This window comes from Amblyraja radiata, chromosome 31 (genome assembly GCF_010909765.2).
Source record: "Amblyraja radiata isolate CabotCenter1 chromosome 31, sAmbRad1.1.pri, whole genome shotgun sequence".
Classification (NCBI taxonomy): Eukaryota; Metazoa; Chordata; class Chondrichthyes; order Rajiformes; family Rajidae; genus Amblyraja; species Amblyraja radiata.
This window is the reverse complement of record NC_045986.1, coordinates 24,121,194-24,146,610: the sequence shown is the minus strand read 5'-3', so window position 1 is coordinate 24,146,610 and position 25,417 is coordinate 24,121,194. Positions and strand designations below refer to the sequence as shown.

General features: G+C 47.8%; 1 protein-coding gene across 6 annotated transcripts in view; it reads left to right on the top strand.

Moving 5' to 3' along the window:
• The window catches only part of camta1 (calmodulin binding transcription activator 1), an 880,549-nt gene that overhangs the window by 783,294 nt on the left and 71,838 nt on the right, over nt 1-25,417 (top strand). For 5 of the 6 annotated variants that reach the window (XM_033048136.1, XM_033048135.1, XM_033048133.1 and 2 more), the window contains exons 7-10: nt 10,787-10,927; nt 13,209-15,085; nt 20,252-20,378; nt 23,565-23,699. In XM_033048136.1, the coding sequence (XP_032904027.1) occupies nt 10,787-10,927; nt 13,209-15,085; nt 20,252-20,378; nt 23,565-23,699 (2,280 nt within the window). The remainder of the gene's footprint in view (nt 1-10,786; nt 10,928-13,208; nt 15,086-20,251; nt 20,379-23,564; nt 23,700-25,417) is intronic. The other variant, XM_033048134.1, reaches the window with a different exon arrangement.

Sequence of the window (25,417 nt, the reverse complement as noted above, 5' to 3'; positions counted from 1 at the left end):
CATTTCCAAAAGATTTGGTCTCCATTTGTCGACTTATTACAAGTATAAGGTGCAACATAACTTCGAAATTAAATGGATTCAGGACCTGGTGAGGGGTGTGTAAAGATACGAAGTACGTATTTCCCTTTTATCTTATTTTACTTTCTTATATATTCGGTTCTCTATTTTTCTCTTTCTTTTTCTTTGGTTTTCTTTTTAACTCTTTTTACCGTGTTTTCCGTTTCTACGGGTCTCCCTTGATCACTCTTTCACGCACTTACTATCCTATCTAACTCTCTCTACTTTCCTTCTTTTTAAAGTTTAAAACAAGAAGTGGTACAAGAAATGTATTATGTTATTTTTGGCTTATATCACTGTAATGTACATTGCTTCTAATAAATAAAATATTAATAAAAAATAAAAAAATAAAAATAAAAACACTGTCAAGGAAGTATAGCATGGCCTCGATCTAAAGCCCTGAAAGAACTGCCCATCAAAAACTGCCAGGACAGATAGTGCACATATTGGACAAACAGTAGAACTCACACAACACAGCCGTTCAGATATTCCTTGGGCCGCTATCCAGTTTAATGGGATCATAGAAATTTACATCAGAAGAGAAGACCATTAAATACATCACGTCCCTTTTAGCAATTTTTACTTCGTTTATTCCCAATGACCAATCCTAGGTTCATAGGCAGGAGCTCAATCAGATAGATTTCAACTCCGTGGAGCCAGTCTGCTTCCAAAACAAAACCCTCCAAACCCCTGATAAATTAAATCTGTGTCCCCTAAGGATCGACTTTTTTTTTCCAGAGCGAAATAGTTTTTTTTTCCATCCTATTTTTTCATCCAGCTCACGCAGAATTCGGAATGCCTCGGTCAAATGTCCCGTAATTTTCTTCTCAGAAAACAATACTAGCGCTGGGGTACGGTGAATAAGTTAGATTTGTATCAAGATGCCTGTGTTCATATCGTACTGAGGGACCGAGGATGCTGAAGGTGTTTCAATTCAAGCAATTAAATGAGGCTGGAATAGGCGGCGAATGGTAACTATGAAATTGTTAAATGTCTTAAAAACTAATCTGGTTCACTAATACCATTGAGGGATGGAAATCTGTCATCCTTGCCTGGGCTGGCCTAGACGTGAATCCCGATGCATCAAAGCTGTTGATTCTTAGCTAGCTCAGGTGAGCAGCAACTGGAGATGGGTAACTAACGCCAGTGACACCCACCTCCAATGATTAAGTGACTCATTATGTCATCATTACACAGCTCTTCCATCAGCCTCGTAAAATTCCATGTGCCTTCTCTGCCGCTGTCTGTGTGATCACAGATTCCTGTGACGTGGAGCGCTTCATTAAACACTTGTCCTGTGTCCGCCAAGGCCTGCTGGATCTCCCGGCCGCTAACCATTTTTAACTCCCCTTCCCATTCCCATATTGCCCTTTTCTGTCCTGGGCCTCCTCCGTTGCCAGAGTGAGGTCACACGCAAACTGAAGAAACATTGCCTCATGAACCGCTTGGGTAGCTCACAACACAGCGGTATGAAGATTGCATTCTCCAATTGTAAGTGGCAAACCCTTCTCCCATTCCTGTGCCCCAACCAGCACCCCCCCCCCACCACCACCACCATGTTCAGCACAGACATTGTGGGCCGAAGGGCCTGTTTCTGTTCTGTGTTCTATGCTGATTGCTTTCTGGTAATGCAAACTTTCCAAGGCTGGGAGCTGAATATCCATGGATATTCGATATCTAGGAAGGACAGGCAAAAAGGAAACAAAGATGAGATTACATTTTTCCACACGGTTGAAGTCAGTGCAGTGGTAGAAAATATATATGATGGTAAATATGGAATTTGTCTGGCTGGTGCTAATAAGTACCAAAAGATGGAAGACATTAGTGGCATAAGCCTCCGACATTAGTGGCAATGTAGGGGATGACAGCAAACAGGAAATTGGGGATGCATGTAGCAGGAATATTTCAGTAGTCATCGATGACCTTAATCTACATATAGATAAGCAAAACCAAATCATCAATAATATATTTATGTACGTCACAATATGTTGAGCAGCTAAAAGGGGAACAGGCTTTCCTAGACTTGGTATTGGGCAACAACAAAGCATGAATTAATGACCTTGTCATGCAGGTCCTTTAAGAATGAGTGATCATAACACGATGAGAAATGTTCATTACGGTGGAAAGTGAAATAGTTCAATCCAAAACCTAGATTGAAACAAAGCTATGAGTTGACAGTGAAAGATTGGAAAGGTTCAATAAAAGGCATGATATTGGGTTAGGCAACGGCAACCATTTGAGGAATGAATGCAGGAACTGCAACTTATCCATTTTTGCCTGTTCTCAAAACACAAAAGGAAAAGTGATCCAATTGTGGCTATCAACAGAAAACGATTAGATCCACGGTGGCGCAGTGGTAGAGTTCCTGCCTTATAGTACCAGGGACCTTGGTTCGATCCTGACTATGGGTGCTGTCTGTTCGGAGTTTTACGTTCTCCCCGTGACCTGCGTGGGTTTTCTCCGCGAGCTGCGGTTACCTCCCACGGTCCAAAGATGTACAAGTTTATAGGCCAATTGCCTTGGTAAAATTGTACAACTGTCCCTAGTGTGTGTAGGGTAGTGTTAGTGTGCGGGGATCGCTGGTCGGGGCGGACTCAGTGGGACGTAGGGCCTGTTTCCGTGCTGTATCTCTAAACCAAAGTAAATAAAAGTCATATTCCAAATGCCAGACCAAGTGGTCAACGTGAAGGTCGGCAACAATTTATATTTCAGCAAAGGAGACAAAGCATTTGTTGAAGAGAAAAAAAGAATGTAAGAATAAATATGCAGGGTGCCTAAATGCGTACTGTAAAAGTGTTGGTCCCTACAGTCAGATTCAGGTGAATTCATAGTGGGAAACATGCAAATGGAAGAGCAATGAAATAAACACTTTGGTTCTATCTTCTCAGAAGAGGACACGGGTAATCTTTCAAAAAAATTAGGAAACTAAAAATAAATGAAGGTGGGAACTGAAGGAAATTAATCTGAGGAAGAAAATAGTGCTCGAGAAATTTGTGTCACTGAAAGAAGATAAATCTCCGGGGCCTGATTACTTGCACACCAGAGTAATGACTTTCCAGAATTCAGTAGATTATGGAACAGTTGCCGCAGATTAAACAGTGGCAAATGTAACCCTCTCAGTTATAAAAGAGAGTGTGAGACATCACAAAGCTGCAGAGCAGTGGGGAAAGTGTTCAAGAAGGAACTGCAGATGCTGGAAGATCGAAGGTACACAAAAATGCTGGAGAAACTCAGCGGGTGCAGCAGCATCTATGGAGCGAAGGAAATAGGCGACGTTTCGGGCCGAAACCCTTCTTCAGACTGATGGGAGGTGGGGGGGAGAAGGAAGGAAAAAGGGAGGAGGAGGAGCCCGAGGGCGGGGGGATGGGAGGAGACAGCTCGAGGGTTAAGGAAGGGGAGGAGACGGCAAGGGCTAGCAAAATTGGGAGAATTCAATGTTCATGCCATCCGGACGCAAGCAACCCAGGCGGAATATGAGGTGCTGTTCCTCCAATTTCCGGTGTTGCTCACTCTGGCAATGGAGGAGACCCAGGACAGAGAGGTCGGATTGGGAATGGGAGGGGGAGTTGAAGTGCTGAGCCACCGGGAGTTCAGGTAGGTTATTGCGGACTGAGCGGAGGTGTTCGGCGAAACGATCGCCCAACCTCCGCTTAGTCTCCCCTTAGTCTCCCCCAGTGGGGAAATGCTGGAGGCAATTGTAAAGGATGAGAGAAAGGAAACTTAGAAAACGTCGAAGATTAGACAAAGTCAACAAGGATTTCTGAAAGAGAAATCAAATTTGACAAGTTTACTTATGCCCCTGTCACACTTAGGAAACCTGAACGGAAACCTCTAGAGACTTTGCGCCACACCCAAGGTTTCCGTGCGGTTCCCGGAGGTTTTTGTCAGTCTCCCTACCTGCTTCCACTATCTGCAACCTCCGTCAACCACCTGCAACCTCCGGGAAACGCACGGAAACCTTGGGTGGGGCTCAAAGTCTCCAGAGGTTTCCATTCAGGTTTCCTAAGTGGGACAGGGGCATAATTAGGGTGGCGCAGCGGTAGAGTTGCTGCCTTACAGCGCCAGAGACCTGGGTACGATCCTGACTATGGGTGCTGTCTGTACGAAGTTCGTACGTTCTCCATGTGACTGCGTGGGTTTTCGCCAGGTGTTCTGGTTTCCTCCCACATTCCAAAGACCACAGGTTTGTAGGTTAATTGGCTTGATATAGATGTAAATTGTCACTGGTGTGTAGGATAGTACTAGTTTGGGACGGCGGATGGCACAATGGGCTAAGTGTTCGGCTGGCAACCGGAAGGTAGCCGGTTCGAATCCCTGCTTGAAGTCCATACTGTCGTTGTGTCCTTGGGCAAGACACTTCACCCACCTTTGCCTGTGTGTGAATGTGTGTGAGTGATTGGTGGTGGTCGGAGGGGCCGTAGGCGTAGATTGGCAGCCACGCTTCCGTCAGTCTGCCCCAGGGCAGCTGTGGCTACAGAAGTAGCTTACCACCACCGAGTGTGACTGAGGAGTGAATGAATAATGCGATGTAAAGCGCCTTGAGTATTAGAAAGGCGCTATATAAATCCCATCCATTATTATTATTACTAGAGAACGGAGATCGCTGGTCTGCGTGGAGCCGGTGGGTTGAAGGGCCTGTTTCTGCGCTGTAACTCTAAACTAAACTAAACTATTGGAGCTTTTTGGGGATTTAACTGCTAGAATAGATGAGAGAATCAGTGGATGTGGGAGTATTTGGATTTTCAGAAAGTTTCTGATAGATTTTCACAGAAAATGTTAGAGCGCAAAATTAATGAATTTTAATGCAAAATGAATGAGTAATGTATTGGCGTGGATCAAGTATGGGCTGACTGTTTGGATGAGGGAACTAATTAATGGTTCAAAGTTTTCCAACCGCACTGAACTGAGTGGGATTATAAATTGTGAGGAGGCTGCAAAGATGCTTCAAACTGGTTTACAGAGATGGAAACAAAGCAATGGCAGCTGACTATGTAACTATAAGGTGTTTGGGAAGACAAATTTGAGTAGGACATACACAATGGATAGTAGGGTCGTCGAGAGCATTGGGTTGCTGCACAAAGGTGTGAGAGTGTACACGTTGCTGAATATATATCTAAGTAGGAGATATGAGGGTATTGAGGGTATGAGACGTGAATTGGCCAAGATTGACTGGCAATTAATTCTAAAAGGGTTGACGGTGGATATGCAATGGAAGACATTTAAAGACTGCATGGATGAACTACAAAAATTGTTCATCCCAGTTTGGCAAAAGAATAAATCAGGGAAGGTAGTACATCCGTGGATAACAAGGGAAATCAGGGATAGTATCAAAGCGAAGGGTGATACGTACAAATTAGCCAGAAAAATCAGCATACCGGAGGACTGGGAGAAATTCAGAGACCAGCAGAGGAGGACAAAGGGCTTAATTAGGAAAGGAAAAATAGATTATGAAAAAAAACTGGCAGGGAACATAAAAACTGACTGCAAAAGTTTTTATAGATATGTGAAAAGAAAGAGATTAGTTAAAACAAATGTAGGTCCCTTGCAGTCAGAAACAGGTGACTTGATCATGGGGAACAAGGATATGGCGGACCAATTGAATAACTACTTTGGTTCCGTCTTCACTAAGGAAGACATAAATAATCTTCCGGAAATAGCAGGGGACCGCGGGTCAAAGGAGTTGGAGGAATTGAGTGAAATCCAGGTTAGCCGGGAAGTGGTGTTGGGTAAATTGAATGGATTAAAGGCCGATAAATCCCCAGGGCCAGATAGGCTGCATCCCAGAGTACTTAAGGAAGTAGCTCCAGAAATAGTGGATGCATTAGTAATAATCTTTCAAAACTCTTTAGATTCTGGAGTAGTTCCTGAGGATTGGTGGGTAGCAAACGTAACCCCACTTTTTAAGAAGGGAGGGAGAGAGAAAACGGGGAATTACAGACCAGTTAGTCTAACATCGGTAGTGGGGAAACTGCTAGAGTCAGTTATTAAAGATGGGATAGCAGCACATTTGGAAAGTGGTGAAATCATTGGACAAAGTCAGCATGGATTTACAAAAGGTAAATCATGTCTGACGAATCTTATAGAATTTTTCGAGGATGTAACTAGTAGCGTAGATAGGGGAGAACTAGTGGATGTGGTGTATCTGGACTTCCAGAAGGCTTTCGACAAGGTCCCACATAAGAGATTAGTATACAAACTTAAAGCACACGGCATTGGGGGTTCAGTATTGATGTGGATAGAGAACTGGCTGGCAAACAGGAAGTAAAGAGTAGGAGTAAACGGGTCCTTTTCACAATGGCAGGCAGTGACTAGTGGGGTACCGCAAGGCTCAGTGCTGGGACCCCAGCTATTTACAATATATATTAATGATCTGGATGAGGGAATTGAAGGCAATATCTCCAAGTTTGCGGATGACACTAAGCTGGGGGGCAGTGTTAGCTGTGAGGAGGATGCTAGGAGACTGCAAGGTGACTTGGATAGGCTGGGTGAGTGGGCAAATGTTTGGCAGATGCAGTATAACGTGGATAAATGTGAGGTTATCCATTTTGGTGGCAAAAACAGGAAAGCAGACTATTATCTAAATGGTGGCCGACTAGGAAAAGGGGAGATGCAGCGAGACCTGGGTGTCATGGTACACCAGTCATTGAAAGTAGGCATGCAGGTGCAGCAGGCAGTGAAGAAAGCGAATGGTATGTTAGCTTTCATAGCAAAGGGATTTGAGTATAGGAGCAGGGAGGTTCTACTGCAGTTGTACAGGGTCTTGGTGAGACCACACCTGGAGTATTGCGTACAGTTTTGGTCTCCAAATCTGAGGAAGGACATTATTGCCATAGAGGGAGTGCAGAGAAGGTTCACCAGACTGATTCCTGGGATGTCAGGACTGTCTTATGAAGAAAGACTGGATAGACTTGGTTTATACTCTCTAGAATTTAGGAGATTGAGAGGGGATCTTATAGAAACTTATAAATTTCTTAAGGGGTTGGACAGGCTAGATGCAGGAAGATTGCTCCCGATGTTGGGGAAGTCCAGGACAAGGGGTCACAGCTTAAGGATAAGGGGGAAATCCTTTAAAACCGAGATGAGAAGAACTTTTTTCACACAGAGAGTGGTGAATCTCTGGAACTCTCTGCCACAGAGGGTAGTCGAAGCCAGTTCATTGGCTATATTTAAGAGGGAGTTAGATGTGGCCCTTGTGGCTAAGGGGATCAGAGGGTATGGAGAGAAGGCAGGTACGGGATACTGAGTTGGATGATCAGCCATGATCATATTGAATGGCGGTGCAGGCTCGAAGGGCCGAATGGCCTACTCCTGCACCTAATTTCTATGTTTCTATGTTTCTATAAATACATTTCTGGATATGCTCTAAAAACAAGAAGAGTGCATGAATATGGTATTGACATCGATGATCATCCATGATAGTACTGAATAATGTAGTGGGCGTGGAGGGCCGAATGGCCTACCCCCATTCCTATTGTTTGCGCCTCTATGTTTTTCTGTATTTCAGTCAATATCTTGGTTTCCCTGCAGTGACTCCACTTCAAATCACTTTGGTGTTTGTAAAGGGCTTGAGGATGTCCTGAGGTTGTGTGAAGCACGACATATATTCATGCTTTTTCCTTAACATGAGCAATGCAAACTTAAAGGTCTGGAATTATTGCAAAGGTTCTTCACCGGGAGATGGCTGCAGTCCCCCCCCTCCCCCCCACTGGAACGGCTCCACACGGCTCCAGAAACATTCCTGCAAATTTGCAAACATGTGGGATATGGCGAGGGGGACGGCCCAGAACTTCCCCGAAGCAGAACTGAAGAAATGTGCAGTCGGGAGAAGTCTTTCCTCCGCTCTTGTACACACACTGCAAGAACTCACTCTCCCCTTCGCCCCCGGTCTTCCACGCATCTGCTACTACTCTCGCCTCCGTTGATCTTCAGACACAAGTGGCATCTGGGATGTGAGGGAGGGTGAGGGGTAAGGAGAAGGAGAGAATCTTCCGGAAGATGACAACAACTGGGCGAGGAGCCCGGCAGTGGACAATATGCGATCTGGACTGTGGTGGATTTGTACCAGACCTCCTGTGGCAACTGAACAACCGTGGATAACGCATCTAAAACCACATAGCTGTGGGAGTTTTCTTAAAGCCACCTGTGGCTTTCATCCCAGCACGATTCACTCTTAACTTGCAGCTCAAGTTCCTGTTGCAATATAAAACCTCAGCCATCCCTCCAGTCCGCCCCCCCTTTATACCAATGTGTCTCCGACTGAGTCATGTTGTTCTTCTCTAAACCTTTTCTAAAATTCTCTCTCTCTCTCCTCTTTTCTCTCTGCTACGCTGGTTTAATTTTACATGCTTTTCCCCTGAGGGAAAACTGATTGACCATATTCTAAAGAGTGCAACTGAACACTTGCACTCCACTGGTTCTCTTGTCATTCTTCCAGTCTCCCACTCCCCTGACTCTCAGTCTGAAGAAGGGACTCGACCCGAAACGTCACCCGCTCCTTCTCTCCAGGGGTGCTGCCTGACCCGCTGAGTTACTCCAGCATTTCGTGTCTATCTCCTTGTCAGGCTTTGACATAAAGTATAAAGAAACTCTTCGGAAATACAGAATACCAGGAACCAGGACATCTGGGATCTCCTCTGTGGTATCCACTCGATTTACCCCAGCATTGACTATGTAGCAATAGACTGGATTGACCGCTGAAAAACACGAGTGCTTACTTAGCAACAGTTGACTTCATGGCCTTCAATTGAAAAACACTGCACTTTCCAGGAAGCAGTGGTCCTGATCTTAAAGCAGACTCCAGCTGTGATGTGGAACCTGATATCATCTGCTCTTCTAGTCACTCAGATACGCAATCATGTGAGATCCTTGATGTGATAGATTCGGCACAGAGCACAAGAGCAAATCAGTGATGCTAAACCTCGAGAGACCACAGTTCAAATTTTCTGCTCAGTTTATGGTCGCCGTAAACAGGAAAGGACGGGGTGGAAGAGCTCAGAATTATTGCCGTTTATTTGTGAATTCAATCATTTGCATTTATAGCAGCACTGGCAAATAATATTTGACACCAAATTAATTAGGAAGTGACCTAAAGATTAGTCGAAAATGAGACTTTAATAAGGGCCTTACTAAAGTGGAAAGACAGGGCCAGAGAAGCAGAGGGTTTGAGAAAATCGTACCGCACCTTGGAGACATCTGAAAGCTTCTTTGCCATCAATGGAAAGGTCAAAATTGGATGCACAAGATGACAGATTGAGAAGATCTTGCAGGATTGAAAGGCAGGAGGAAGTTGTAAGGAAATGAAGAAACAGGGTTACCAAGGGGTTGGAGAGGATGAGAATGTTAAATTGAGCCGTTGTCCAACTAAAGGCAGTGAAGGTTATTGAGCGGATGGTGATGGGGGAGTGAGGATCTGTGTTGAGTTTGAGTTCAGTTTATTGTCACGTGTACCGAGGTACAGTGAAAAGCATTTGTTGCGTGCTAACCAGTCAGCGGAAAGACAAAACATGATTACAGTCGAGCCATCCACAGTGGACAGACACATGATGAATGAAATAATGTGAATAATGTCTAGTGCAAGATAAAGCCAGTAAAGTCCGATCAAAGATAGTCCGAGGGTCACCAATGAGATAGATAGTAGTTCAGGACTGCTCTCTAGTCATGGTAGGATGGTTCAATTGTCTGATAACAGCTGGGAAGAAACTGCCCCTGAAACTGGAGGTGTGCGTTTTCGCACTTCTGTAGCTTTGGCCCGATGGGAGAGGGGAGAAGAGGGAGTGGGCGTGACTTGTCCTTGATTATGCTGCTGGCCTTGCCGAGGCAGCGTGTGATTTAGGGAGCATGCCATGTCCACTTGGTTGTCAGCTGAGCAACAAATTTACAACTGCAGTTTTACAGTCAGAAAATCTACGTACTTGTGCCAGAATCTCTGGGACGCTCGCGAGATTCAAAGAGAGCAAAACTGGAAAATGATGCCCGGTGCTCATAGGTTGTTCTTCCCCCGAGTAAAAGAAGCTGAACTCCAGACACTCCAGTTAACACTCTAAATCCAACATGAATGAATGAATACGTTTATTGGCCAAGTATTCACATACAAGGAATTTGCCTTGGTGCTCCGCCCGCAAGTGACAACATGACATACAGTGACAGTTAGGAATGACACATAAAACATTAATAACAAAACATTATCGATTAAACATGTGAATTAAATAAAATACCAGAGTAAAAGGAGGCTACAGATTTTTGGTTATTGAGTAGAGCTACTACTCGTGGAAAAAAAAGCTGTTTTTATGTCTGGCTGTGGCAGCTTTGACAGTCCGGAGTCGCCTTCCAGAGAGAAGTGATTCAAAGTCCAACATCAATCCAAAATGGCCGGCTGACAGACTACTGATGGTTATCCGATTATTTAATCGAGAACTACAGTCTTACTTGATCATCTCAGCCTCTAGTTGACCTTATGATCGTCACATTAAAAAAAGGCTACCTGTGCGATTCTTGTGTCAAGAGGTTGATCAACACTGCTGTTGGTTTATCTTCCCCTTCAGATTTCCACAGGTTGTGTGATTAGGGCCAGACCACTTTCTGAGCCATATATCCCCCTTTGGTCCCAACGCATCAAATCACCCCCCATCTCTTCCTCCCTCTCCCTCTCCCCGCCCCCACCCACCCCCCGCCCCCATCCCTGCCCACCCGTGCGAGCCGGTTTCTCACGGTTTCTGCCTTTTTCCAACAGTTCACGGCATCAAATGGACCTGCAGTAATGGGAACAGCAACGCCGGTTTCTCTGTGGAACAGCTGGTTCAGCAGATCCTGGACAGTCATCAGACCAAGCCACAGCCTCGCACGCACAACTGCCTGTGCACCGGCAATCTGGGTAGGACTAACGGGAGTAACCCTTCTCATTAACATCAGCCTTTCAGTATTTGAAACTTTCAAAGATGACACTTGGGGATTTCTCTCCCATTAACATTGCCCTCCCCCTCCCCCTCCTCCCCCCGCCACAATCTGGCCACCACTCTCCCGAATCTGCTCATTCCCCACTACTGGGGTCATACCCCAGCAGTCTACCACCTCACTGGGACAATGGGATTCACTGGATCATTCAACCCTGCTGGTTCCCATGAAGATCCCACACCTGTCCTTGCTACTCACCTGTCAGTGGGGAGATCCCACAGACCGCCACGTGTGATGGAGTGAAGAGGGTGTTTGTCACTTTAAAAGTATCAGGAGGCAGGGAAAAGCGTGCACGCACAGACACACGCACACACGCACACACACACACACGCACACACACACAATTACATGTCACGTTCACATAAATGTGCATCTCTCTCAACCTCAGGATATTTTAAAGTTCTTTCAAGGCAGCGAGAACGTTTTCAAGTGCTGTCACTGCGGTAGAGTGGGAAATGCAGGTGGACATTTGCACACAGCAAGTTTCCTGCCATGTGATAATTGTCGGAAGGTGTAAGGTTAACGTAGGCTGGGTTGTCACTCTGCTCTGCTCACTGGCGCTGCCTCGGGGTGCTTTGTACCCACACGAGAAAGCCGTATGGACCTCACTTTAACCTATCTTCCAAAAGGTGGCTAATGCGTGTGCGTGCGGTGTGTTGGGATCCTCTGAGTGTGTGGAACATTGTATCGTGCAGTACTCCTCCTTAATGATAACGAGAGATATGAGCTGGTTTGTGGCAAAGTGCGATGGATGGTGGGAAGGGAAAGGAGGTTCGTTCTTCATATTGGTCTTTGACGTTGGTATCGAGTGTCACAGATTCATTTAAGCACAGAGTGCGTGTGATTGCACACATCGAAGGCTAGCTCTGATTGTAATTACAACCAGAACTAATGAGAATTGATTTGTGCTTTAATTTATATAGCATTTTTAACGTATTAAAAGATTCCAAGGTATTAACAAAAGTTCTATCTAACAAAACGTTGACACTGAGCCACATAAAGAGATATCTGGACAGATGCCCGAAGGTCTGGTCAGTGAGGTAGGTTTTACAGATGAACTGAGAGAGAATGCAGCGCAGTGGCGCAGGGGTAGAGGTACTGCCGTGCAGCGCCAGAGACCCGGGTTCGATCCTGACTGCGGGCGCTGTCTGTACGGAGTTTGTACGTTCTCCCCGTGACCTGCGTGGGTTGTCTCCGAGATCTTCAGTTTCCTCCCACGCTCCAAAGACGTACAGGTTTGTAGGTTAATCGGCTTGGTATAAATGTAAATTGTCCACAGTGTGTGTAGGATATTGTTCACATGCGGGGATCACTGGTCGGCATAACTCGGTGGGCTGAAGGGACTGTTTCCCGCGCTGTATCTCGAAACTAAAAGGAAGATAGCGTTAGAACGTGGAGTTTAGTGGCGCAACCGCAGACTTCAGCAATCTCGGGCCACAATTGTACCTTTCCCAAGGGAAGCAGAGTGGGTTACTCCAGCATGCCGCCTCCCATGCAGATCAGGCTTGATTCTGACCCGCTGAGTTACTCCAGCACTTTGTGCTAATCTTCGGTGTAAACCAGCATCTGCAGTTCCTTTCTACACTGGTTTGATCCTCAGTTGACGCTGAGATGGCACCGCACTGCAGAGGGGGAAAAGGTCGGAGTCGGCAACCCGGGAAGAATGTTGATCCGATGTAGTTAAATCGAGGCAATGGCGGATTGTAGTGGGTGGATAGGTTGACCTGATATCTAACGGCACTTACAACAGTGCAACAATCTCGCAGTCCCGGAAACAGAAGCCTTGACCTGAGTTTCAGTTCTGGTCCCCAAAGTGGGACTTGAACCATCGCCTTCTGCATCCGAGACTTGAGAGGGATTCGCTGAGTCATGGCCAACACCACTCAGTAGGATGCCCTGGCATGTCTCTGGAGGGGACGAGTCGCCTGGATTGCTAATGACTGGGTTGGCATGTGGAGGAGGGTTACCTGTCCAGATGCTGGGACCACCTGTAGCCACCAAGGAAGGTTCATCTGGAGGTTTGGAATCCATTTCCCCAAAGAATCCATCGTTAAACATTTCCTTCAATCTGACCCATAATCTAATTATGTGGCTCAGTGTGAATCGGGGATTGGATGGAGTTTAAAATATTGATCTTGTAACTGAATGGTTTTGCCCATTGCTGCCTCCACTAACGTCCCATCTGGTTCTCTCTCCTCCAGGTGCTGGGAGCAGTGTCCACCACAAGTGCAACAGTGCCAAACACCGCATCATCTCACCAAAGGTGGAGCCACGAGCCGGCGCCTACAGCAGCCACGCGGAGGTCCAGAACAATGACGTGTCAGAGGGCAAGAACGACCATGGTCATGGCAAGGCCTCCAGCCGTGAGAAGCGCAACGGTAAGCTGGCCAAACCGGTGCTGCTGCACCAGAACAGCACCGAGGTGTCCTCCACCAACCAAGTGGAGGTGCCCGACACCACCCAGAACTCCCCGGTCTCCATCAGCAGCGGCCTGAACAGTGAAACAGACATGGCCGACAGCCCGGCCATCACGGGCGTGTCCAGCATGGCCGTAGCCTCGGTGATGTGCAGCCTAAGCCAGAACGCCACCGTCTTCATGTCGGAGGTCACCAACGAGGCGGTGTACACCATGTCGCCAAGCGCGGGGCCCGGCCAACACCTCATCGCCTCCGACAACGGGGCCCAAGGCCTGGTGCTGGCCGTCAACTCGGACGGGCACAAGTTTGCGTTCGCCTCCTCGGCCGCGGCCGGCAACCCCGACGGCCTGGCCATGATGTCGGCCGGCGTGGCGGAGGACCTGGTCCTCTCCTCCACCCTGGAGAACAGCGAGAAGATCCCGGAGGCCAACATGAACTTCGACCCCGACTGCTTCCTCAACAACCCCAAGCAGGGCCAGACCTACGGAGGAGGGGCGCTGAAGAACGACGGCGGCAATGGGGCGTGTCGGCAGCCGCCGGGCAGCGAGGCCGGCTACTCCTTCAGCGGGCCCCTGGTGAAGGAGATCAAGACCGAGGACAACTCGTTTGACCAGCAGATGGCCAAGGAAGGGTTCCAAACCAACTCCGCCCCAACCTCCATTTCCTTAACACCTGGATCGGCCTTGCTGTCCTCTGGGGGCCTGAGTCCCAGCACCACCCTGGAACAGATGGACTTCAGTGCCATCGAATCCAGCAAGGACTTTTCCTCGGGTTACACCCAGAACGTGCAGAGCCCACACGTGCACCAGAACCCCTCGCCCAGCTTCTTCCTGCAAGAGGCCAACAAGGCCCACCGGCTGGAGCCCTCCATACACAACAACGGTTTGGGCGAGAGCGGGGGAGGGGCCTTCGCCAGCACCCTGGGGCTGGCCAACATCAAGACCGAGTCGCCCGCCCAGGCCGCCTCCAGCTGCAACGGTCCAGTGCAGCCGGGCCGCGTGGACGCCTCCTCTTCCATGCAGCTGCTGCAGTTCCAGGCCAACTTCCAGCCCATCGCCGCGGAGACCGAGGTGCCCATGGAAACGGCGGCGCCTGCAGAGGGGGGCGAGGGCCTGATGAAGGTGGCCGAGCTGCCGGCCTGCGGCACCGAGCACTACATCCAGGCCGAGGTCGCCGGCGGCAACGGGCTGCCCATCCTCCAGGGCAACATGGTGTCCAGCTTGTACCCAGTGGCCCACCACAGCCTGGGCGCCTCGGCCAACATGGAGCTCAACCTGGACCATTTCGACATCTCCTTCAGCAACCAGTTCTCCGACCTGATCAACGACTTCATATCGGTGGAGGGCGGCGCCAACGCCCTGTACGGGCAGCAGCTGGTGGCGGGCGAGGCCGCGGCAGGCGCCGGACTTCAGCAGCCGGAGGACGAGAGGACACGGGTGGCCACCTTCAGCCAGGCGGAGATTTGCATCCCCTGCTGCAGCCCCCAGCAACAGCAGCAGCAGCAAGGGATGCAGCTGGGCAGCGGCGAGGGTGGAGGCAGCTCCATGACCTACATGCACGTGTCGGAGGTGGTCTCGGCTCAGGGAGCCCTGGGGTCGCTGCAGCAGAATGGCCGGCTGTTCATGGTGACCGATTATTCCCCGGAGTGGTCTTATCCCGAGGTAAGGAAGAGACACTGCTGGGAATTATTCCCATTCACTTTAAAATTGTCTTCTTAAACTCCAACCTGGGGCCTCCCTAGTTTATGAAACCTATGTCCTCAGATTAAAGATCCTCCAGCCTCTGAAAACAGCCTCGCCTAACTCTCTCCATCAATGATAAACAATAAAAGCTGGAGTAACTCAGTGGGTCGACCCTTCTCGACCCGAAATGTCACCCATTCCTTTTCCTCAGAGATGCTGTCTGACCCACTGAGTTAAAGCAGCTTTTTGTGTCTATCTTGGGTTTAAACCAGCATCTGCAGTTCCTTCCTGCACATTCAGGATCAGTTCCTGTGGATTGGAGGGAAGCTAATGTTATCCCACTTTTTAAGAAAGGCGGGAGAGAGAAAACAGGGAATTATAGACCAGTGAGCCTGACACCGGTGGTGGGGAAGATGCTGGAGTCAATCATAAAAGATGAAATAGCAGCTCATTTGGATAGCAGTAACAGGATCGGTCCGAGTCAGCATGGATTTACGAAGGGGAAATCATGCTTGATTAATCTTCTGGAATTTTTTGAGGATGTAACTAGGAAAATGGACAAGGGAGAGCCAGTGGATAAGGTTCAAAAGGTTCAAAGGTTATTTATTGGTCACATACACCTAGGTGTAGTGAAATGCTTCTTGCCAATGCAGCACATAAAGAAAGAATACAGACATAACATTAATAAGAGATTTAAACATAAAGAACATCCCCCCACAATGGCTCCCACCATGAGGGAAGGCACAAAGTCCAGTCCCCAACCCCAGTTCACCCATAGTCGAGCCAATTGAGGCCTCCACAGTTGCCTCTACGGAGGCCCGATGTTCCTGGCCGTTCTCGCCGGGTGATGGTGCTCCGGCGTTGGGAGAATCCTCACAGCGGCTTGGGACACCTGGAACGGCCGCTTCCGTACTGGAGGCCGCGGCTTCCAAAGCCAACAAGGCCGCGCCGGTTGGAGCTCCACTACTGGCGATCTCGTCGCGAGATCCCAGGCTCCCGGTGTAAAGTTCGGCGCCGCCGCCCGCAGCTGGTCGCTCCTCAGACCCGCAGCTCCGCGATGTTGTTCCCGGCGGTCTCAGCTCACCGAAGCTCCAGCGCGGCGACCCAGGCAAGGCATCGCCCGCTCCGAAGCCGTGGTTCTGGGCGGTCCCCGACAGGAAACGCCGCTCCAGCACCGCTGGTAGGCCGCGAGGACGGGTCGAAACTGCTGCCCGGAGAAAAGCTGCCTCTCCGACCAGGTAGGGACCCTGAAAGGTAGTTTCCCCCTTCCCCACTCCGCCCCCCACATAAAAAAGTCTAGAACTCCAGAAACAAAAACACTTTAACTAACTAAAAATAAAAAAAAAGATGAAAAGACAGGCAGCTGCTGGCTGGGCAGCCGCGCACAGGTCAGCGCCCCCTGTGTAGTGTACCTGGACTTTCAGAAAGCATTTGATAAGGACCCACATAGGAGATTAGTGGGCAAAATTAGGACATTGGGGGTAGTGCTGATAGAGTGGGTAGAAAATTGGTTGGCAGACAGGAAACAAAGAGTAGGGATTAACGGGTCCCTTTCAGAATGGCAGGCAGTGACTAGTGGGGTACCACAAGGCTTGGTGCTGGGACTGCAGCTATTTACAATATACATCAATGATTTAGATGAAGGGATTCAAAGTAACATTAGCAAATTTGCAGATGACACAAAGCTGGGTGGTAGTGTGAACTGTGAGGGTTATGAAGGCCAACATGCCATTTGCTTTCTTCACTGCCTGCTGTACCTGCATGCTTACTTTCATTGACTGATGAACAAGGACCCCTAGATCCCATTGTACCTCCTCTTTACACCATTTAGATAGTAATCTGCCTTCCTGTTTTTGCTACCATGCATGCAGGTGCAGCAGGCAGTGAAGAAAGCGAATGGCATGTTGGCCTTCATAACAAGAGGAGTTGAGTATAGGAGCAAAGAGGTCCATCTGCAGTTGTTCAGGGACCTAGTGAGACCACACCTGGAGTATTGTGTGCAGTTTTGGTCCCCTAATTTGAGGAAGGACATTCTTGCTATTGAGGGAGTGCAGCGTAGGTTTACAAGTTTAATTCCCGGGATGGCGGGACTGTCATATGCTGAGAGAATGGAGCGGCTGGGCTTGTATACTCTGGAATTTAGAAGGATGAGAGGGTATCTTATTGAAACATCTAAGATTATAAAGGGTTTGGACACGCTAGAAACATGTTCCCGATGTTGGGGGAGTCCAGAACCAGGGGCCACCGTTTAAGAATAAGGGGTAAGCCATTTAGAACGGAGATGAGGAACCACCTTTTCACACTGAGAGTGGTGAGACAGTGGAATTCTCTGCCTCAGAGTGCGGTGGAGGCCTGGATACTTTGGATACTTTCAAGAGAGAGCTAGATAAGGCTCTTAAAGATAGTGGAGTCAGGGGATATGGGGAGAAGGCAGGAACGGGGTACTGATTGGGGATGATCAGCCATGATCACATTGAATGGTGGTGCTGGCTCAAGGGGCCGAATGGCCTACTCCTGCACCTATTGTCTATTGTCTATACTATCTCTCCATCAAAGCCCTTCTCAACAGGGGCGGCACAGTGGGGCAGCGATAGAGTTGCTGCCTTACAGCGCCAGGGACCCGGGTTCAATCCTGACTACTGGTGCTGTCTGTACGGAGTTTGTACGTTCTCCCTGTGACCATGTGGGTTTGCTCCGAGATCTTCGGTTTCCTCCCACACTCTAAAGACGCAGAGTTTGTCTTATACTAAGTTAATTAGCTTGGCATAAATGTAAATTGTCCCTAGTGTGTGTAGTAGGATAGCACTAATGTGTGTGGATCGCTGGTCGGTACAGGCTCGGTGGGCCAAAGGGCCTGTTTTCACACCGTATCTCTAAACTAAACTAAACTAATATTGAGTATCTTTACTAAATCAGTCAAAACCCTTCTCTCTGTGCAGGGTAGCCCCAGCAGTCTCCTGCTTGGTAGAGTAAATCTCTACACCCCCTCAAAGGCACCATTGACTTTGACAAAATGCAATGCCAGAATTGAGCACAGTATTCTTGCTGGGTCTAAAACTGTTCAAGTCACATCTTTGCTATTTCATTCTGTGTCACTAGAGGGAGCCGGTGTTTGCTTTTTAATATTCCATGTCCCAGACAGGTCAAGTAGCTTCTGACATCCCACAGATGTTGGGAATCTGAAGAAGGGTCCCGATCTGAAACAACACCTTTCCATGTTCTCCAGGGATGCTGCCCAACTTGCTGAGTTACTCCAGCAGTTTGTCCTTTTCACCTCACAGATGTTGCTATTCATTGCCGCAGATGGCGATGGAGACCAGGCCATTGGGTATTTTTATGGCGGAGATTGGCCGATAATGAACTATTCTCCCACTTCATCGTTTATCCTCCTTTCCCTTCTATGAGTGCCAACACCCTCCAAGTGCTTGATGACTTTGACTCCATTTCACCCGCTCCCCAGCTTCCAGATCCCCAGTGGTTGGGGTTGGCCAAGTCCAGATGTCCATGTTCCTGCAGGTTTTATCAGGCCACCTCCCTTCCCCCAGACCCTGCACCCAGACCCTGCATCCAGACTAAGGTTGCCAACTGTCCCGTATTAGCCTGGACATCCCGTATACTGGGCTCAATTGGTTTATCCCATACGGGACCGTCATTGTCCCATATTCGACTGCTAGTATTCGGGTCGAGGGGACTGTCGGGTTGAGCACCAGGCCTGGTGCTCGACCCAAAATGTCACCCATTCCTTCTCTCCAGAGATGCTGCCTGTCCCGCTGAGTTACTCCAGCATTTTGTGTCTATCTTTGATTTAAATCACCATCTGCAGTTCTTTCCTATTAATATATTAATATATACACATAATATATCAATCCATCTTTAAAGTCAACCAAACGTGACTGACATCCTGGGACAGTAAGACAGGTGAGGACAGAAGTTGCAGTGAAATAAAAGATTCTGGGAACCATGTAAACATGGATGTGTACAAAAAGCTTGAGTAACTCAGCAGGTCAAGCAGCATCCCTGGAGAAAGAGAATAGGTGACGTTTCGTGTTGAGACCTTTGTCACCTGTTCCTTTTCTCCAGAGGTGCTGCCTGACCTGCCAATTTATTCCAGCTTTTTGTGTCTAAGTGCGGTTTAAACCAGTATCTGCAGTTCCTTTGGGGCTCGGAGCTCCTGCACAGAGGAGCAAGGCGACATCAGCTCGATCGCTGGCCCTGTCTCCAGCATAAGTACATGCACACACACGCACGGGACGTTAAGTGCCTTTGTGTGGAACCACTGGTATGTACATGTGCGTGCCCGTATATCCATGCCTGTAGGGATATGTCTGTGTGCTTGTTTTAAAGATTTTGTCTGTATGTAGCGGGTGTCAACCGTGGAGATTTCTCCATGGGATCGAGTATTTGCATTTCGAAGTTGACCGTGGTGGACTGAAAGTCAGCTGAGCTCCCTCTTAGATTGTATCCTGCAAGGCACCAGACAGAGGAATAGAAAAATCTCCAACATGTCCCTCTGCAACCAGTGAAATGCAATCCTCCACACACAACTGGAATTGAGTTTTCCTATAATACAAATGAGGTTGAATACATGTCGGAAGGAACTGCAGATGCTGTTTTTACTCCGAAGGTAGACACAAAATGCTGGAGTAATTCAGTGGGACAGGCAGCAGCTCTGGATAGAAGGAAGGGGCGACGTTTCGGGTCTAGGCCCTTCTTCAGACTGAAGAAAGGTCTCGACCCGAAATGTCGCCCATTCCTTCTATCCAGAGATGCTGCCTGTCCCGCTGAGTTACTCCAGCATTTTGTGTCCATCTGAGGTGGCTGAGGATTTGGACAAAGCACCAGTGGGTTGTTGGCAGTCCCTGAAGAGTTACCAGTGAGGGGTTCCGACCCGAAAGGTGACCTATCCATGTTCTCCAGAGATGCTGTCTGACCCGCTGAGTTACTCCAGCACTTTATATCTTTCTCTATTCCTTGGGGAAGGGGGGGGGTGGGGGGTAGATGGGAAGGAAGCGGGTGCAGGGAGGGGAATGGTGTGCAAAGTGTGTGAGGAGAAATCTAGGACGTTAAAATCTGATTGGGAAGAGAGAGCATTGGGAAGAGAAGTATGAATATGTTCAGTGGGATCTCATCGTTATTCCATTGCAGGGCGGAGTGAAGGTGCTGATCACAGGGCCGTGGCAGGAAGCCAGCAATAATTACAGTTGCCTATTTGACCAGATTTCAGTGCCTGCATCTCTTATCCAGCCTGGTGTTCTCAGATGTTATTGCCCAGGTAAGTGCAAACGTACCTATTCATTCTAAACCTATCTTCTTGAGATTTCGCCTCTCCCCTCACCTTCCTTCACACTGTCTGTGACTGCCATTGTGCAAAGGGCTTGGATGAGGCGGACTTTAGTAAATATGGACGACAGATGGCACAATGGGCTAAGTGTTCGGCTGGCAACCGGAAGGTAGCTGGTTCGAATCCCGCTTGGAGTGCATACTGTCGTTGTGTCCTTGGGCAAGACACTTCACCCACCTTTGCCTGTGTGTGTGAATGTAATTATGTGAAGCACTTTGGGGTCAATGCAAGTTGACTAAAAATGTGCTATATAAATAAAGAAATTTAATTTATGTACAGGAAAGATGACTCAAATAGTATGTGGATGGCCCAACTAGAGACCTGTAAAGACTGGACCTCCTCTTGGGAAGGCACGGCAAGGGAATGAAGTATCAGCGTGGGAGCAGTTTGGGACAAGTGACAATAATTCCATCAGTTTTAAAATAGTTGTAACAAAAGTTGGGGCTCTGTCCACAAGTTAGTGGGGTAAAGCAAATGTTGAAGGCATTAGACAGGAACTTGCAAAAAATTGGTGGGGAGAGGCTGTTTGCAGGTAAAGGGGCAAATTGGAGTTTTTTTAAAGTGAGATAGAGAGCAGTCAGAGACAGCACCAGGGTACTCTGGTTGCTGAGGGAGATTGAGGATCTGGTCAGGGAAATAAACGAGGTGTATGACCGATATAGGCAGCTGGAATCAATTGAATCTCTTGAGTCTAGGGATGTAGGAGAAGATTACTCACAATCGGTAAATCGAGATGGCAAAAGGGGGATGTGAGATAGCTCTGGCAGGTAAAGGGAAGGAGAATCCTAAGAGATTCAATGAGAAAATTAATACTGGACCATTGCGATCTGCTCTGGGGCAGAGGTGACCTTTACAACAGGGATGGGTTGCATCTGAACTGGAGGAAAACCAATATCCTGGAAGACATATCTGCTAGTGCTACTTTGGTGGGTTTAAACTAGATGAACATGAGGGTGGGATCCAATGTAGGATTGAGGCTGTAAGTCGGCACAGAAGGTGGTGACAGAAGGTTTGGGGACAGTATTGGCATGCTCACGGCACGGAGCGAGGTAGTACTGCTGGATTGAATTGCATTTATTTTAATGCAAGAGGCCTGATCGGTGAGAGGCATGAACTCAGGGCATGGATAGGCACCCACGACTGGGATGTTGCTACTGTTACAGAAATATGGCTAAGATAGGGTCAGGACTGGCAGCTTAATGTTCCAGGGAGGGATAGAGGTGTGGGTCAAAGAGGAGAGGGTGGTACTTTATTGATTAAGGAGAATGTCACAACAGCAGTCGGAGATAATGGTTTGACCAGTGAATCTATAAGGGTGAAGTTGAGGAGTTAAAAGTGGATTGATCACTTGTTGGGAGTGTACTATGAGCCCCCAAATAGTCAACGGGAATTAGAATAACAAATATGCTCGGAGATTGCAGGCAGCCACGAGACTAATAAGATTGTCATTGAAGGGGATTTTAACTTTCCCAATATAGACTAGGGCTGTCATCATCCTAAGGGCTTAGACATGATGACATTTGTCAAATGCGTTCAGTAAAGTTTCCTCAGGCAGTATGTAGAGGGCACGACAAAGGAGAGGGCAAAGCTTGATCGCTTTGGAAATTGGGAAGGGGCAAGTTTCTTTGAGACCAGCCACCACTGTTGTATGATCTTTAAAATAGTTATGGATAAAGTAAGGGAGGGTCCACAAGTTAAAGTTCTGAATTTGGGTAAGGCCGACTTTGACAGTATAAATACTGGAACTTGCTAAAGTTGATTGTTTGCAGGCAACTCAACATCTGGAATGTGGGATGTTTTTACAAAATGTGATGACATGAGTTCAGGGCAAGACTGATCTTGTTAGAGTGAAGGGCAAAGCAGGTGGGTGTAAGGGAAGCCTATTCTGTGGCAGGCATGTTACTGGAGAGGATTCTGAGGGACAAGATGTATATGCATTTGGATAGACAGGGGCTGGTTCGGGATAGTCAGCATGGTATTACGTGTAAGAGATCATTGTCTGATGAATCTGAATGAGTTTTAACTAAAAAATGTTGATGAGGTTAAAGTCATAAACGTTGTGGTTGAAGGGGTGGGTTGGGTGGGACAGGATCAGTGAACCAAGGAGTTGCGGAGGGACCAGTCTCTGGGGAATGCAAACAGGGATGGAGATGGGAAGATGTGACTGGTCCTACCAAACCACCCCCTCTACAGGTCACTCCTCCCGTCCCACCCAAACCACTCTCTCCCCAGGTACTTTCCCCTACAACCATAGGAGATGTCCCCACACCTCCTCCCTCGCCACCATCCAGGGACCCCAGCAGTCCTTCAGGTTGAGACAGAGGTTCACGTGTACCCCATCTACTGCATCTGGTGTTCATGATGTGGCCTCCTGTACATTAGCAACACCAAGCATAAACTCGGCGATCATTTCGCAGAACATTTGCTTGGCCCACCAAGACCTGCGGGATCTACTGTTTACGAACACATGTAACTCCCCTTCCCATCCCCTACTGACCTGTCAGTCCTGGTCCTCCTCCATTGCCTGCGTGAGGCCACATGCAAACCGGAGGAACACGGCGGCAGAGCGATAGAATTGCTGCCCGGGTTCGATCCTGACTACGGGTGCTGTCTGTACGGAGTTTGTACGTTCTCCCCGTGACTGCGTGGGTTTTCTCCGAGAACTTTGGTCTCCTCCCACACTCCAAAGACGTACAGGTTTGTAGGTTAATTAGCTTGGTGTAAATGTTTTTAAAACTTGTCCCTAGGGTAGGATAGTGTTAATGTGCGGGGATCACTGGTCGGTGCGGATTCGGTGGGCCGTGGGGCCTGTTTTTGCACTGTATCTCTAAACTAAACACCACTTCTGAAGAAGGGTTTCGGCCTGAAACGTCGCCTATTTCCTTCGCTCCATAGATGCTGCTGCACCCGCTGAGTTTCCCCAGCAATTTTGTGTACCTACCACTTCATACTCCACTTGGCTCAGGAGATCAGGAGCTAATGTTATGGGGAATGTAGGACCACTGTGCTCAAACTGTGATTGTTTTTACAAAGTGTCCGTGGTTAATATAGGGCAACAATTGCCAGTTAATGAGGAGATGCAATAACAAACTATCTCACATTCTTGTTCCTATCCAGCCCACGACACAGGCCTTGTGACTCTACAGGTTGCCTTCAATAGTCAAATCATCTCGAACTCGGTCGTCTTTGAGTACAAAGCCCGGGCCATGCCAACTCTCCCCACGTCCCAGCATGACTGGCTGTCGTTAGACGGTACGTACTTTTATTCACAACCTGGCCTGTTTGTCTTAACGCAGAGGAACACTGTGGCAATGAGGTTGACACCGTGGTGATTAGATGCTTCTACATTTGCATTGTTAGCTTTGATTGAATAGATTGAATAAGGCAAATGTCATGGAGTCGCTGAATGTTCTGAGTTTTACTCGGATTTATTGATTGACCAGTACTCACTTGGCACATGTTTTCACCCTAAAGATTTCCAGTGATGTTTGTTGAAGTTGTAAATGTACGGGGTTTAATGTAAAAAAACTCAGCAATGTTCAAGAGAAGACAAGGTAAGCTCAGTAATTATTGCGCTGGGCTAGGGAGATGGCGTCTGCCGTGGACCTGTTGCGTTGGGAGGCAAGGCTATGTGGGATGTTGGAGTTAATATGCTCCCACACCAGTTTCTCAAAGCACCTCATGATGGTGGACATCAGAGCCATTGGATAGAAGTCATTAAGCCACACTACCCGTGCTAAAGATGATATAAATATCTCTACAAGGGCCTCTGCAATTTCTTCCTTCACTTCCCACAAGGTCTTAGGATGTACTTGGTCAGGACCTAGGAACGTATTCATCTTATTGACCTCTAAACACAACAATACCTTCTCTTTGGTGATTCGTTTAGGGTCCAAGACATCACAACTTTTATGCCTCAATTTCGTAGCTTCTGTCATCTTTTCCTCAGTGAAAGCAGATGAGAAATATTCATTTAATATCGGCCCCCATCTCTTGTGGCTCTACACAAAGATGTCCATGCTGATCTTCAAGGGGACCTATTCCCTCCCAAGCCACCCATTCACTTAATATATCTGTAGAATCTCTTCGGGTTTTCCATTATCTTGCCGGCTAGATCCATTTCATGTCCTCGTCTTGCCCTGCTGGTTGCCTTCTCAAGTTTCCTGCTACACTTCTTACACTTGCTGCAGGATACACATCATCTGCCTGACTGCCTGGATGAGGATTCATTGCGATTAGCCATGATCGCAATGAATGGCTCGAAGGGCCGAATGGCCTCCTCCTGCACCTATTTTCTATGTTTCTATGCCTGCAACCGGCAACTGCCTCCTCCTTTTTTCCTGACCAGAGCCTCAACATCCCTCATCAACCAGGCTTCCTTAAAACTTATCAGCCTCGCTCTTTACCCAAAGAGGAATATGCTGTTCATGTGCTCGTGATATCTCACTTTTGAAAGCCCACCACTTGCCAGACATCCCCTGACCTTTAAACAGACCCACCTGACCAACCTCTGTAAATCCCTACCTAATATAATACCTCCCAAATTGGCGTTGCCCCACTTTAGGACCTTATGAACCAGTGCGTTCCTTCTCCATAACTACTTTAAAACTAATAGAATTGTGATTACTGGTCCCAAAGTGCATCTGCACTGCCACTTCAGTCACTTACCCTACCTCGATCCTTTAGAGAAGGGCCAGTGTTTGCCCTCTGCTGTAGGCTCCTCTATATATTTGGTTGAGGAAGCTTTCTCACATTGAACAAATCCCATCCCATCCAAGCCCCTTACACCATAGGAGATGCAATCAATATTAAGGAATTGAAATCTCCCACTTATACTATCCTATTATGGTTACAGTTATCTTCAATTTTCCTACATATCTCCTCAAATTCCCTCTGACTATTGTAGGGCTTTTAATACAGACCCATCAAAATGATCATTCTCTTTCTGATTTATTTTTGATATTTCATTA